Source organism: Hyposmocoma kahamanoa, unplaced genomic scaffold, assembly GCF_003589595.1.
Source record: "Hyposmocoma kahamanoa isolate Upper Pololo Valley unplaced genomic scaffold, ASM358959v1 64, whole genome shotgun sequence".
NCBI lineage: Eukaryota > Metazoa > Arthropoda > Insecta > Lepidoptera > Cosmopterigidae > Hyposmocoma > Hyposmocoma kahamanoa.
The window spans coordinates 7,599,530-7,614,507 of NW_020653852.1; the positions used below are offsets into that span (position 1 = coordinate 7,599,530).

The following is a 14,978-nucleotide window of genomic DNA, read 5'->3' on the forward strand; positions in this document are numbered from 1 at the left end:
CTGTGTTTCCACAAATAAATGAATTATTATTATTATTATTATTATTATTATTATTATTATTAAAGACCGGATTCGAACCTGCGACTCTCGACTTGAGAAGCGGTAGATCAAACCATTAGGCTACCTCGATTTAATGTGAGAGATCTGTGTCCAGCAGTAGGACCGTACATAGGCTAACCATATTATATTAAATTATACAGGCTGTTTCTTATATAGGAAATGAAACTATTTTTCCGGATTTAAATCGCGTATAATTGTTTTTTCAAACAAACCGACGTTTCGGTTTATATATTTTTGTTTTTTCAAACAAACCGAAACGTCGGTTTGTTTGAAAAACCAGTTATACGTGATTTAGATCCGGAAAAATAGTTTCATTTCCTATGTGTAACAATTCCGAAAACCTATGAACTCGATATGTTTTTTTATAGTTCACGATATTTTAAGACGTGATTCTAATTACCTATAAATACGAACGGCTCAGCTGTCTACCATACATTGTGCCGGAGATACTCGTAGTATACTCGATAGTACCTAATATCTATGGAACAACTGATCTTTTATTCTCGTTCGAGACATCACCATAGTAAAAGTAGTTCGTGTTAATGGTAAAAATCACAACCTAAAATAACGTGAATTAAAAAAAATACCCTCACAGGATAATATTCTAAAATTATAACAAGTGGAAGGTAGGTAGGCCTACATTAACCCCTAACTTCATAAATATAGAGTCGTGTCGTTTGATTTCGAAACTCCCAGTGTTTAAAGGTATCACACGGGTCTTGCGTAATAACGATAGAAAGTAACGCTTGATCCACGTGAATTTATTATTGAAGGTATAACAGTAGGGGAAAAGGTGAAGGACAAGGAGGACAGGCCCAAAAGGGCCTGTATTCGCATGAGATATATCGCTGCTTTATAAGCAGTTGCTTATAAAGCAGCAATGTATCTCATACATAGGTTTACATGACAAAGGTACGGTCTTATCTCTCCGAGAATTTTGGTGGGAGTGACGACGGAACGAAGCAAAGTAAGCATAACGACAATTGACTTACAAATAAATGGACGACGGGTCTAATACAAAAACCACGAAAAAAATGTCCCAAGTCAACCTATTCGAAATTTAAATTGTAATGTCATCGCAGTATCGCGCTGTCAGTCGAACAAATGAAGACTAAAGCGGAGTTTGGCGCTCTGTATACGATTTTAGCGCCTTACAAGTGCGGACACTTTTTAGCGCGGACCCGACGTCCATATAATTGTAAGTCAATGATAACGACGAAAAAGATTTAGAGAACGATTCAAAAATTCAAAGTTTCAAAAGAAAGTGGCCAGGAACCGGAGAAAAAGGTAATAAAAAGGAGGAATGACAATGAAAGAGGTCGCATCGTCGTAAACTTACCTTTCAAAACAATGCCAGTATCAGTGAGATGTCGTCCATAATTCTTCTGTATGATCAGTCCACAATCAATCGCGGTGTGCACCACATCCTGCATACTCACTACAGAGGATTTCCTCCACATGCTCAGGAAGGCATCACCAGAGAAATTTAACACGTCTCCGTTGTGGGTCAAAATCTCCTGGACCATGGCTCCGATGTACGAGTTGAGAACTTGCGTCAACCTTGAAGGTCCACCTTGGTCCACTTTTGTATAAGCCTCACATAGGTCCGTGAAACCTTTGGCCATGATTAGACGATGCAGAAAATCACACCAACGTAACGAGTAATATAGGTAGATAATTAGTTAATTAATTTATTTTTTTTATAATACCAAGTGACAGGGCGAACAAGTCGTGAGCCTGGTGGTAGCGCCACACTTATCCATAACCACAGACATATACCTATGTCTGTGTCCATAACAGTGCCGCTGAAAGCTTTAAAACGCAAAGATCTGAGGGGCACTGCCACTGCGGCCGTCACTCTGAGACATAAGTTGACAAGACACAAAGATTTACATCACACACACTACCTAGAGCTTCTAGGCCATAAATTTCCCAAAGTGGTTCCTACCACCTCCAATGGGCGCTGAAGCGTCGAAAGGGGGCGGTAGGTGCCTCGGAAGCAATTGGGCGGCGTTGATTAGCATCAACGATCCATCCAGGGGGTGATACTGCATTTGAAAAAACAATTCTGAATAGTGTGTATAAACTACACTACAATTAATATATAATATTTTTATTTTTTATTTATTTGCGTTAATTTAATGTAAAAAATACGTGTTTTCAATTATTTTTTGTGGTGTTGGACGTTGAAATTTTTATATCTTGCCTACTTGCTTACGACTCACTTGAACGGCGAGCCAAAAAGTTTGCAAAAAGTGAGTTTTCTGATTTGATGTCTTTCGGAAACAAAGCAAATCTGAATGAAAATTTACGAATTATCTACATAGGAATAGGTACAGGGTTATTTGTGAAATATGTACTAACAACCTCGCAGGATATATTACTGACATCATAAACAAGAACTTTTGTTCAATAACTTTTATCAAAACCTAATAAATTTACCAAAAATAGACTTTTAAAGTTATATTGTACTATTATACACGTTTTAGATCTGTATTTACTAAGTTTATACGTGCAAGAATCCCCCACCCGCGCTTCAGCATTTTGTACAGAGTTATCATCGTTTAGAGCGATCTATTTAAATATCTTTATTTTTACTCGAAAGTAAAATTGACAAATTATTAAATAAAATTAATGGAACAAAAGTGTAGTCCTGTGAGGTTGTTAATATTTTACAAATAATCCTGTATAGTACTTATAATACGTAGTGCTTATATTGATTCGCTTCTTGCTGATTTGATGTAAAATATTCAATGTAAATCATTGAATTTTTTATGTACGTTGTTGATACTTCTCAATGGAAAAACAGTAGCACTCTAATGTCCGTAAATGGTTTTTTGAGATTCAAATACCGAAAATGGGGTACATACTATCATCTGATATTGAATTTTACAGTAATCACTGCTACTGTCCATGAATCGATTAATTTATGCTGATTTGGTGTGCTTAAGGGAATTTTCTACACACATAATGTAGGTACAAAGAAAAGGCAGTTGCATCACTTCACATCGAATTGAGATTAATGTGTGAATAAAATAGCTCTCTTAGCACACTGAAAATCGCCTAAAGTAAGGCTCAATTTACATTGCGGCGGAACGGAAGCGTCAATTTCGCTTCGTTGCGCGAGATGGCGCGCGCGTTCGCTGGAATGCTCGAGCATTCCGAGGATATAGTATTTCGTCGACGGTTGACGTCACACTGCGCCTGCCTTCGAGCCACTTCCCACGGATTCGCCACGCGTCGCCGACGACAGCTGAGCAATTCTCGCGAATGCACGAGAATTCCGCAGAAGGCGCGCGACGTGGTTTTTGGCTCGTATCTAGTTTGTACAATACGTTACACAAGTCTGCCGTCCGGTAACTAAAACGCGGCTAAGTGACAAAATATGTTTTCTTAGATATCATAAAAACCACTACCCCGTTTTCAGAATATTGAAATTGTTTAATGACATTTCAGCTATGCATCGTTACGGCGCGTGTACACGCTAAGAAATTCGACGTGTCTGCTACAGAAAACGTCGTTTTGTACACGACAAGAACTATGTCGGATGTAGCCACGAAAATATGTCGTGTCTGTTGCAGGGGGTCTACTCTCGATCTCTGTTCGACATCCGTCCGAAACAATTACTACCAAATAAGCAATACTTGACCAAATGAAAAGACGCGTGATGCGAATGAAGCTTCATACTGGACACTTGTCCTTTAATTTTGTCGAATATTACTTATTTGACAGTAATTGTTTCGGAAGGATGTCGGATGTATATCGAGAGTAGCCCCCCAGGTAGCTGTCGTTTTACTACCGACTGTGGAAAGAAATATGTTGACTACTAAGCAAAATAAAATGGTGATTGCATTCCTCTACTAAACTTATAAGTAAATCATGCATTTTATTAGTCGCAATAAAATTAATGGTGCAACAGTGGTACTTTACACCACCAATCCACGCGCATAAACGTTCGTTTACTGACAATGAGCCCCATACAATAGCGGCAGAGCGCGTCGAGTCGGGGGTAGACTGTCCTGTACCGAGGCAGTGTACACAGTTCGTGTGTAGAAACGACACGAATTATTTGGATAGGCACGGTGACTTTTCTTAGCGTGTACACGCGCCCTTAGGGTACGTTACGATAAGCTGAACACGTTAACTAATTTTAACCGTTTTTAAAAGAGAATTTTGTGGTCAATTTTTTTGCTATTTAAAACGGTTATTTGACCATTTGTCACTTAGCCGGGTTTTAGTTAGTTGACAACAAAATTGACATAATGAACATAAAGTTCGTTACGCTATGTACAATATCGTTACAAAAATTCGCTTCCATTCCGTTCTGCCGCAATATAAATTGAGCTTAAAAGGGGTTTCAAAATAGAGAAAGACACATTTACCCGAGACATCAATAAACATGAGCGCAGTATCATAGATCCTTACGGAATAGTCCGTATGTCGATAAATAATCTCGTCTGGGACCATTGATACGATCGTGTTGATGCGGTTGATTTGGTTTATATTCCAGTTGCTCGGGCCACTTGGCCTATGATAAATTTGTTTTAGTCATGAATAAGCTACCTCCTCACCTCCCTAAGTAAATAAGGGATAAAATCATGACTCGTGGTTGGATATTTTGGGTGCTTATATACATAACGTTCACTTTTTTCCAGTGAATGCTGTCGAAACATGGAAGCGACTTTTTAAACTATATTTTTTCTTTTTTTTTAACTCGTGATGTCGTGAATAGCGTACATTTTTATATTTTAAATACGTACTATTTCGCCTCGCTAATGTCGACCAGGAATATCTCTGATAACTGGATCTCAGTACTGTGAACACCGAGAATTCTCAAATTTAAACTTAAACGATGGTATCGGTAAAAATTACTAAAAATACAATTGTTTTTCTTGAAGTACGAACAATTTACAATTTTCATTTTCTATGTGTGATTAAAGTTAATTTAAATGTACGTAGCTAATACATAAAATCACAAATAACATTTTAAGGCTCAGTATTATACATTGCCGCGGAACGGTATCGAAACGAATTTTTGTAAAGAAATTGTATTACCTACGTAGCATGATGAACTTCATGTAAATTGTCTAACGTACAAGCTATATATGATACGGTAGCTGCGGGAATTACCGAGACGCGCGAGAATTCTCAGGACGATGCGCAACTGTTTCTAGTAAACTTTGTGCTTTACACAATTCACAAAGTTGAATAAGCTATGATTGCAAGAAGTCGCTTCCATTCATTCCGCGCCAACGTAAATTGAGCCTTAACGTTTAAGTATTATCATTTAATTTTATGCTTAATAATTTCGTCAAATCCCACTGTAACGCAGGATTTTTTCAATACGAAAGCGAATTCCGTTAGCGAGTCACCGAATTGTAGGTAAATAAGCATCCGATTATCCGGCCACCAATCATGCATATTGTAGCGTTCCACTATGTAGGTTTGATGCTGGCTTCCCAAGGCCCATGCACTCACGGGCCTGGCTACGCGAGCTTGAGCCAACGCGCCGTGGGAAGAGTGCCGAATGAGCAGGCCTACACAAATTGGCGCGGCGCGTGGCGGCCCGTGAATACAGAGACTGCAGCCTCACTGCGATCAACAAGAAATCCACTACGCGCGAAGTCCATTTTGGAGAAAGACCGAGACTAGAGATGTGCGCCGCGCAACCGCTGCAGCCTATGAATTTGATTGGATTGAAATCGGCTATTAATTACGTTCCTGTCTACTATTCATACCAGATTTTCAATTAAGCGTTTGTTTTTAAACAACGATACTCATATCTATGTACCTACCTACTATTGGAGTCTGTTTTTAAATGTTTATTTTGTTACTATAACTTTCTTTACAACATTCCTATCGTATCTACTTACGATTCTCTCTTGGAATCCTGATTTCGTCGTCTTTCGCGAGGTGACATCTCCTTGTTGGCTGTCATTAAAGAGGAATGATGTTGCTCCAAATTGGCCATCTTCATGGCTTTCAGGAACGCATCGAAACTTTCGGTTAGTCGTCGAGTGTTACGGGAAGCTGGACATTGTTGAAGTAGACATTGAAATCATAATTAGGTATTAGCGGCGTAAATAATTGGCACCAGTAATATTATTGGACTACTTAAAAGCATTGACAATTTTAAGAGCCTTAATGACACTAGCGATTTAAGAGTGATTTGAAAGCGATGCACATTCAACGCTCAACGACACACTCATAATCCCGCACTAGGGAAACCCTGCATCGCGGGTGCCATGGACACACACATAGACCATCACAAAATACACCCAAACTCACGAGAGAGAAATAAATGTCGGCCACACAAATATTTCTCCCGGCTCGAGAATCGAATCCGGGACCTCTGCGTGACAGACCAGCATAGGAACCGTTCGGCCACAGAGGCAGTTAAAATGCGACAGCGCGGCATGCTCGTCGCATGCACGCAGCGACAACGCCGCAACCGCTCGCAAATCGCCAGCGCCAGTGTAATATAAATATAATAATGGCTAATATTAAAGATTCATTCTCGGTATAGAAATATGTTTGAATACTGGTTGGTTTCACAAGGACTTGAAGGTTGAAGTGTCTTCAATGCCCCTAATGGTGCATTGAAGACACTTCACTCATATGCCAAAAGTACCGTTTATCTAGTTCCTCGGTTTCTGGAGAGGTATCTCCTCTCCAAAATCCTGTTTTTAGTTTTAAATGGTTATGTCTGTAGGTTAGAACGACAGGGCGCGACTTGCGCAAGAGCGATATAATGCGCAAGAGCGACATAATGCGCGAGATACTGCTATTTTCGCATAGATAATAGAAGCAATATCTCGCACTTGTATGTCGCTCTCGCGCAAGTCGCGCCCTGTCGTGCTTGCCCTACTGGCGCTTATATATTATTTATGTTTAGAAAATCCTTAGAGAATATAACTCACACCAATCTTTATATTGTTTGCTTTCTTTGCCGTTTTTGGTATTGTTTGAACTTGAACCTAACGGCTTATTTTTGTTCTCGTCTGAATCCATTGTACTCAAAATAAACGTTTTATTATTATTTTCGTTTCAGACTTAACGAGTCGTGTACGCTATTATTATAAAAAAATATATTAAATAATTACTATTTACTTAATACTTTTAAAGTAAAACTGTCTGATTTCATACACTTCATGCTCTCATCTATGATTTCACATATAAATAGGTTGCAGAAGCAATAAAGCCAATAAAAAAGAAAAAGTCCTCAAAAGATTTAAATGTTAGTCTATGGATTGAAAATTTTAAAATAGGCCTCGAGTAAAGACATGTTCTTTGAAGTCTTCTGAATAAAGGAATATATAATTTTTTTTTTCCAACGTACATAGATATCGTTGGGTTTTTTACGCTATTTTCTTACTTTCAGCGTTAAGTATCTAATGTCGAATGATATTATGTTCACAACAAAGATTGTCGTTATAGATCAAATATTTGAATTATAATATAATCAATATATTATTAAAGGAAGCTACAAGCTTTCTCGTTACCAACTATTATTATACGAGAAAAATGAAAATTCATATTTAGAATCTCCGTAAACACACAAATACCACTACGTATGCAATTCCGAGCTCTCGCTCATAAAGAACTGTACTGAAGAATTATTTATTAGGTAGTAAAAGTATTACGATTTATACTAGCCTTTTTCTAGTCGTGGACTCATGTCAAAATGTCAGAGGCTACGGACCCTTTGATAAAAAAAATTAGGTTTAGCTTTTACTAGCTTATATTGTTTGCGATTAAAGTAACTTAATTACTTAAGAACAGTTAACGTGACGGTTGCGGTTCCATTACGTTAGGTAGGCTCGCCACGAACCTCCGGCGTTCATTACACGGACCTCTTAGGGGTCCATGGATCACAGGCTAAAAAAACCCTGCTTTATACGTAAATAGATTTTGTTATTACCATTTGACTAATTATACCATTAATAATTAAGTGCCTACTTAGAAGTTCCCGAACAGATGTTAATACATAAGCATGATTAATTGATATTTACAATTAGAAAGGATGAATTATCTAGCAAAACAAATGATAAACGACAGTAATTATTGGGATGATATTTTATTATTTTCCACATTTCTTAGTCACTTTATCACAGAAAGAAGTACAGATTTAAATTATTCGACACACAAACCTACCACGTTTAGAAAACTATGTTGACGGTTGCAGTACCTATGATGGAGAAATTGGAATATTATTAATAAGTTTAAATAATGATTAAACTAAATTATTGAAGTCAACAAGGCTGTCCAAAATTTTTCATGGGATGTAGATTTATTTACATAGATATATAAATCATCTCAGGGTAACAAGTTATCAAGATAAAAATAGGCTTTCTTGAAAACGAAAAATCTCGAAAAAGAATTGTAATCATGAAAATCGTTCAGAAGTTTCAGAGGTATTCTTATGAGGTTTTGATTTAAAAAAAACATAAACATCACATACGTTGCTCTGGGGGTCTACTCTCGATCTCCGTCCGAAACAATTACTGCCAAATAAGCAATACTTGACCAAATGAAAAGACGCGTGATGCGAATGAAGCTTCATACTGGATACTTGTCTTTTAATTTTGTCGAATATTACTTATTTGACAGTAATTGTTTCGGACGGAGATCGAGAGTAGACTCCCCCTGATCCCAATGTAACTAAAGCACTACGGTTATGGAATTCGGAAACAACGACGGTAGCAAACCCGAGACAATATAGAATAGTTAGTTTTTCTACATTGGCCCGGCCAGGGATCGAACCCGGGCCCTCAGAGATGGTGACACCATGAAAACTGGTGTGCGCGCCACTCGACCACGGAGGTCGTCACTCACTTCATGTATTTTCACATGCTGGTATACTTCATACGGCCATGGTAGCTAAATGGTTTGCCTACCGCCTCTCAAGCAAAGGCCATAAGTTCAAATCCAGATCCAGACCAGTTTCTCGGAATTTATATGCGAAATTTTATTTAAAATTTACCATGAGCTTTTAGTTGAAGGAAAACATCGTGATGAAACCTGCACGTCGAAGAAGGTTCACAACCGTCGTTAAACGTGTGAAATCCCCAACCCGCATTGGGACAGCGTAGCACACTATGCTCTAAGCCCTCGCCTGGGAGGAGACCCCTGCTTAGCAGTGGGACGTATAAAATGGATCGATGATGAGAAAATGATGATGGCATACTTCAACAGTATGTAAATACTTACCAGTTTTGTACAATGTAGGTAGTCTTTCAATTTCGAATACCTACTCCATAGATTGAATGCTATTTAATAAATCAGTGTTAAGGGCTATGGCCAGTAAACAGCAAAATTGACGTTCCAGATAGGATGCAAATACAATTTATTACACACTGCAACATACACATGATATTAGGCGGAAAAACAAGTTCGTCGTCTGCTGATGGTTCTTGTCAAGGCTTACCGAAAATTGAGAGACTACCAGCTTACCACAGACCTCCACTTCTTCGTTTCCATGCTTTAGGTATTCCACTTCTTCCATATAACGAACAAGTTATGGTTAAAGTATTGCTATAGGTACCAAATTGAGGTTCTCATGACTGTACCAATTTGTAAAATTATTGCTTTCAATTACTGTATATAAACAACAAATTTTACAATGTTCCCTTTTAAAAAGACTAGACAATTGTATTTCAATGTTTCACTTTTCCCAACCATCTTAATGTGATAATAATAATGATATGTTGTTCAAGTTATCACAGATATTCATCAGCATATTAGCTCCCCAAATCACTGAACACTTCTGCTTTAAACCTGTTTTAAAACTTCACTAGCACCACCCATCATTTTCAGTTTCTGTGACCATTACACTCACTAATTTACTCTTTTGTTCTTGATGCACAAACCCCCATAAATAAATTTCCCGTGTCTTTGGAACAATTTTCAAATATTAAGTATTGCTGAGGTCACATTAACTCACATAGTAGTCACTGGTACAAACAGCACTTGATTTACTCACAAGGTGTAAAAAAACTACAACATATGAAGAAATTATCTATTTGAGTCACACACTTACACTACACATCACCTAACATACACTGAATAAGATATACACTATCATTATAACTCAAGTTTTGCCATCATAATACACTTAATGAAATTTTACTTTTTATTCCTGAATAACTAGCAAAAACTAACTACAATATATGTGCAATAATTATTGCTTTGCACTACAACTGTGCACTAACACAGCACTTGCACTAAAACTTATGACTTAACTGAAACAGTCACATAATTAGTTTGTGTTTACATACACCTCACCATACAACACTACACGTCACAAATAAACATGTAATACAATGAATGTAAAATGATGATAAACATTGGGAAGCTTTATAAAAACTAATTCTAACAATAAACTCAATACAAATCTATACAATCCTTGTTACTGTGTTATATATAATATTTAAGCTGAACCTCCACGCACCACCACAATTACGAGATGATCCTCTTTCAAACTCTCCTCTGTTAGGTTGTGGCAAGTTCTCTTTAAAAGTTCTGTAGAAAAATCACATGGAGGGAATGAATACAGTACACCAGTGGCCTCTGTTTCTTTGTTCAGAAGGGATATTACTCCAGCTGCTTCTTTCTGCTTCAAGTAGGATACCAAATTTCTCATCGGCCTTGTCTGAATACTTGCATCATCATTGGTGACAGATGCAGTAGATCCAGCTACTCCCAAAAAGATTGCATGTGAACTGGATGTTGCAATACGCTTCTGAACATCATCAAGTTTGGGCTGATCTAACCTCAGTCTTTGCGTGATCCGCAATTGTTTTTTTCCATCTTCATCCTTCATAAGACTGTCAATGATTTCAGAGTCTCCATCAGTAAGATGAAATTTAGTTGGGAACAAAGAATTTTTCAATATGAGAGCACCATTCCATATGGTAGTAGCCTTGCGTACGACTTCAGGGAGAGTTCTTGCCGATGCAAGCATGCCACCTGTTCTGCGAGGGGATCCATCCGAGTCGCTATCAGGGGAACGGCGTCGCGGTGAGCGAGATCTGGATCGGTCTACACCTGGTTCGCGTGATCCGGAGCGCCGCACACGGCCGTCATATTCATTGTCCAATGGCGCTCTGCGCCACTCCTCATCGCGATAATCACCAGTGCCATGATATACACCTCTATACATGCCTCGACCACGACCACGATGACCACCTCTTCCTCTATAACCCCCATAACCATAACCTTCTTCCCAAGTTCCCTCATAGCCTTCATATCCCTCGGCAGGACGCCCATCTTCACCAACTGGTGGTGGTGCATAAGGTTTTGGTCTGAATGGCCCACCATTGCCAACATCAGCAAAATCAATGCGAAGACGCCTGTCTGGCCCACCTAGAGAAAAGCCTCTCATCTCTTTTACTGCAGCCTGAGCTGCATCTATTGAATCATACAATATGTAGGCATGTGGCTCTCCCTTTGCATATTCAATTTTTTTGATTGCCCCAAATCTATCAAATTCTCTTTCAAGTTGAGCCACTGAAGTCCAAGGTCCCAGACCACCCACCCACACACGGGTGGTCGGGGTTGCCTTACCATACCCAATTTTACATTGGAATTTGCCAATATACTGACCCGAAAGCTCTACCTTGGCACGATGAGCCATGTCAAGTGTTTGGTATCTTACAAATGCAAAGGCATTTCCTGTCCCAGGGGGTGGACGTTTAATATCAATGTCCTCCACAATGCCGTACCGACCAAAAATGCGTCGAAGCTCCTCATCTGATATGTTTATTTCTAAGTTACCAGCAAAAAGTGTTCTAGTAGCAAGAGGATCATCTTCAGGCTGTACGTGGTGTAAGTAGTTAGGGAATTTGTCTTTTTTGTTTTCAACTTTCTCAAAAGGTGGATGATGGGGTCGTGGCATATACGGACGTGGCATGTAATGAGGATGTGGAGGGTGATGCATAGGTGGTCTATGATGCATTGGGGGCCCGTGAGGCCCAGCCATAGGATATTCATGCATTGGAGGGCGGAAATCTCTATGATGTGGTGGCACTGTTGGCGGAATCCCATAGGCTCTTTCATCTGGTGGTCTGCGCCTCTCAGGTACTGGAGACCAAGTATAAGAATAAGGACGTTCATAATCAGGTGGAGTTATACTTCTAGGCCTGCTCCTATACTCTGACCTGACTGGTTCATAAACAGGGTCCACTATAGCCACTTTGTCATACAGTATAATTCTTGGCTTAGCGTGCTTAGCGTCTCTGGCATCTTCAGCATTTCTAAAGCAAACATACGCCACTCGTTCATCTAGCTCATGCGAAATTTTAATGCTGAAGTCTCCAAACTTCTTGAATTCTCTGTAAAGAGTATCCTTGATGATCTCATCGGAAGCTTTGAGGTGCAAGGCGCTGACACACAGCACTTTGTAGTATGGACGCACTGATTCCTCTCTTTCCCGAGAGCGTACGTATTCCTCACGATGTGGCGACACGTACCGGCCGCGGGGGCTCGGCGAGCGCACCCGGCGGCGCACTCGTTCTGGAGTGACACGCTCATCAGAGCTGTCATCGTACCTGCCTATGCTACTGCGAGTACGCTTCGAACGCGGCATGCTATCTCTCGACGAACTTCTCTTCATGTTACGAATTTTCACCGTAATTCGATCTCTATCTCTATCGCTACGCGGTAATCCAATCATGAAAGCTCAGTACGACGAACCACTATCTGAAATGCACAACATTACACGTCACTTCAAAATGTCGCTTTGTTCCAGAAAACAATGAGATCACCGCACGATAAAAGTTAGCTGCTGTGTAAGTCTTACCACAAACAAAATAACGACAAAGTCACTTCGCTTTGCACTTAAAAACGCCACACTTTTAACTACCACAGGGCAATCAAATCCACTTTCACAACTCAAAAGAAAATCGTAGAAATTACATCGACGACGCACTATTCACAAACTATAAAAAACGCCTAACCCAACATGGCGGAACGGAAGGAATCGAGCTTGAATTGGCATTTTGGCATAATGGCTTTGACAACTGTAACTATCTTCGGTCCTATCAATTAACGTACTATTGGTTATTTGCGCATTGCTTGGATACCAACATAAATTTTTTTTTTAATTTATTAAGGCTTTGGCAAAGCCATCAGCCTAAACATGAAATTTAAATATGTTTCTGTAAATATGGCCGCCACAAAGAGGATAGGCAATTTGAGGCGGCGTGCTTGGATTGACTCGGGATTCCTTAAAACGGGCCGATACGGGTATTTTAGTTCGAGATTCGTATAATTTCGCGTTTTAATCTTCGATTAAGGCACAATAGCACTGTCCTATTCCACTTTAAACTAGACTTCACAAAATAATTGAAAGTCAAAATAAAAACGACACTTTTCCCTCCAAACGGTCAGAGCGAATCCCAACACTAAGACACAAAACAAAGTTGCCATTTCTTACTGTTGGGTAACTTTCCGAAAAGTTTGAAATAGTGGACATTTTTCCGGAAAAAGTCCCGAAAAATTGGAAAGATTAGAGGATGTATATACGTATATAAATTTCGAAGGCACATGTTCGTCGTTTCGAAATGTCTTTTAAAGTTTTTATTTAGCGAGAAATATAAAATAAACTTGTTTAGCTAAAAGCCACTAGGTTATTAACTTTTTTTTTTAATATGTGTGAGTCCTGTTTGTTGTGTCACCATACCATATCATACAAAAAAATGGCGGGTTTTTCAAGTTACGACATTGACTTACAAATTATAAGTTACGAGTACAGTTTTTACAAAGATTATTTTTGTTTCGGGTATGTTATGAAGAAAAAACGAAGAAAGAAATAGTGATGAAGAAAGTTACGAGTAGGACTATATTCCTTATTTTAAACCAAATTACAAAAGACTTTATCCTGAAAATTCCACTAATTACGAATTCAAAGTTATTGTTCAAAGTGATAGAAAATAATGTGATTTAAGTGAAAGTAAAACATGACTCCTGCCGCTAAAAAGACTATTTAATAAACCCAAATAAGTGAACTAAGTTATTTAAGAGAAAGTGAAAACATAATGTATTAGATATAGAGTTCTTAGGTTTTCGCGATTGTTACACATAGGAAATGAAACTATTTTTCCGGATTTAAATCGCGTATATTTGTTTTTTCAAACAAACCAACATTTCGGGCCCTTTACAGGTCCCAAGGTCACGATTGACTGAGGTGGTATAGTCTTCAACCAGTTACGTCTAATATTAACGGTACGTTGATGATACTTTCACAATATTAACTAAAGATAGCATACCTTCTTTCTTGGACGATCTTAATTCTTTTAGTAGTAAGATCCAATTTACTATGGAACAAGAGAATTGTGGTACTTTAGTTTTATTAGCTGTTTTAATTAAAAGAAATCCTAATAACACCTTAGGCCATACTGTATTTCGAAAGAAAACCCATACGATAGGTGTTTCAATGGTAATTCCCATCACCATCCTAGCCAGTTAGCTACCGTGGGCAAATGTTTGTTTCAGAGAGCACATGGTGTCTGCGACAGTAATCATCTGGCACGGGAACTTCAGCATATAAAGCAAGACCTACAAGTCCTAAGTTGAAGATTCCACGTAAATGCCGCAGACCCCGTGTGAAACCACCAACAGTCGAGCGAAGACCTGCCTTCTTACCTTACGTGAGAGATGTTATAGATAAGATCGGAAGAGTCCTCGGGCGTGCATCTATCAAGACCTATTTCAAGCCCCTGAGGAAGATTTCTCAGTTCCTGAGACGCGTGAAATGTAACATCCCCTTACAGGATGCAGGAGTTTACATGCTTGACTGTGAGTTCGGTCTCTCTTATATTGGACAAACACAGCGAAGTATTTCTCACCGCGCCAAAGAACATATAGCTGATGTCAAACACCCTCGCGTAAACAAGTCTGCAGTCTGCGAGCATGTCATG

The 14,978-nt window shown here is 38.9% G+C and overlaps 2 protein-coding genes across 3 annotated transcripts in view; both read right to left on the reverse strand.

Moving 5' to 3' along the window:
* LOC113230843 (adenylate cyclase type 10-like) overlaps nt 1-6,031 on the reverse strand; it is a 71,749-nt gene extending 65,718 nt beyond the window's left edge. Inside the window, exons 1-3 of the mRNA XM_026464942.1 lie at nt 5,934-6,031; nt 4,443-4,588; nt 1,400-1,675 (exon numbers count right to left, since the gene is read on the reverse strand). Of these exons, the coding sequence (XP_026320727.1) occupies nt 1,400-1,675; nt 4,443-4,588; nt 5,934-6,031 (520 nt within the window). The remainder of the gene's footprint in view (nt 1-1,399; nt 1,676-4,442; nt 4,589-5,933) is intronic.
* A 4,047-nt stretch (nt 6,032-10,078) lies between these two features.
* Nucleotides 10,079-13,036, reverse strand: LOC113230668 (RNA-binding protein spenito). 2 transcript variants are annotated; one of them, XM_026464694.1, is made up of 2 exons: nt 12,005-13,036; nt 10,079-11,938 (listed from the first exon to the last, which is right to left on the reverse strand). In XM_026464694.1, the coding sequence occupies exons 1-2, from the start codon at nt 12,731-12,733 to the stop codon at nt 10,490-10,492; spliced, it is 2,178 nt and encodes a 725-aa protein (XP_026320479.1). In that variant the 5' UTR covers nt 12,734-13,036; the 3' UTR covers nt 10,079-10,489. The 2 variants fall into 2 exon arrangements, with proteins under 2 accessions (XP_026320479.1, XP_026320478.1); XM_026464693.1 differs by having other exon boundaries at nt 10,080-12,759; nt 12,860-13,036.
* Between the last annotated feature and the right edge of the window lie 1,942 nt (nt 13,037-14,978).

Bases quoted from the DNA above. Each gene is read 5' to 3' on its own strand.
- LOC113230668 (XM_026464693.1), bottom strand. From the start codon at position 12,733: ATGATTGGATTACCGCGTAGCGATAGAGATAGAGATCGAATTACGGTG.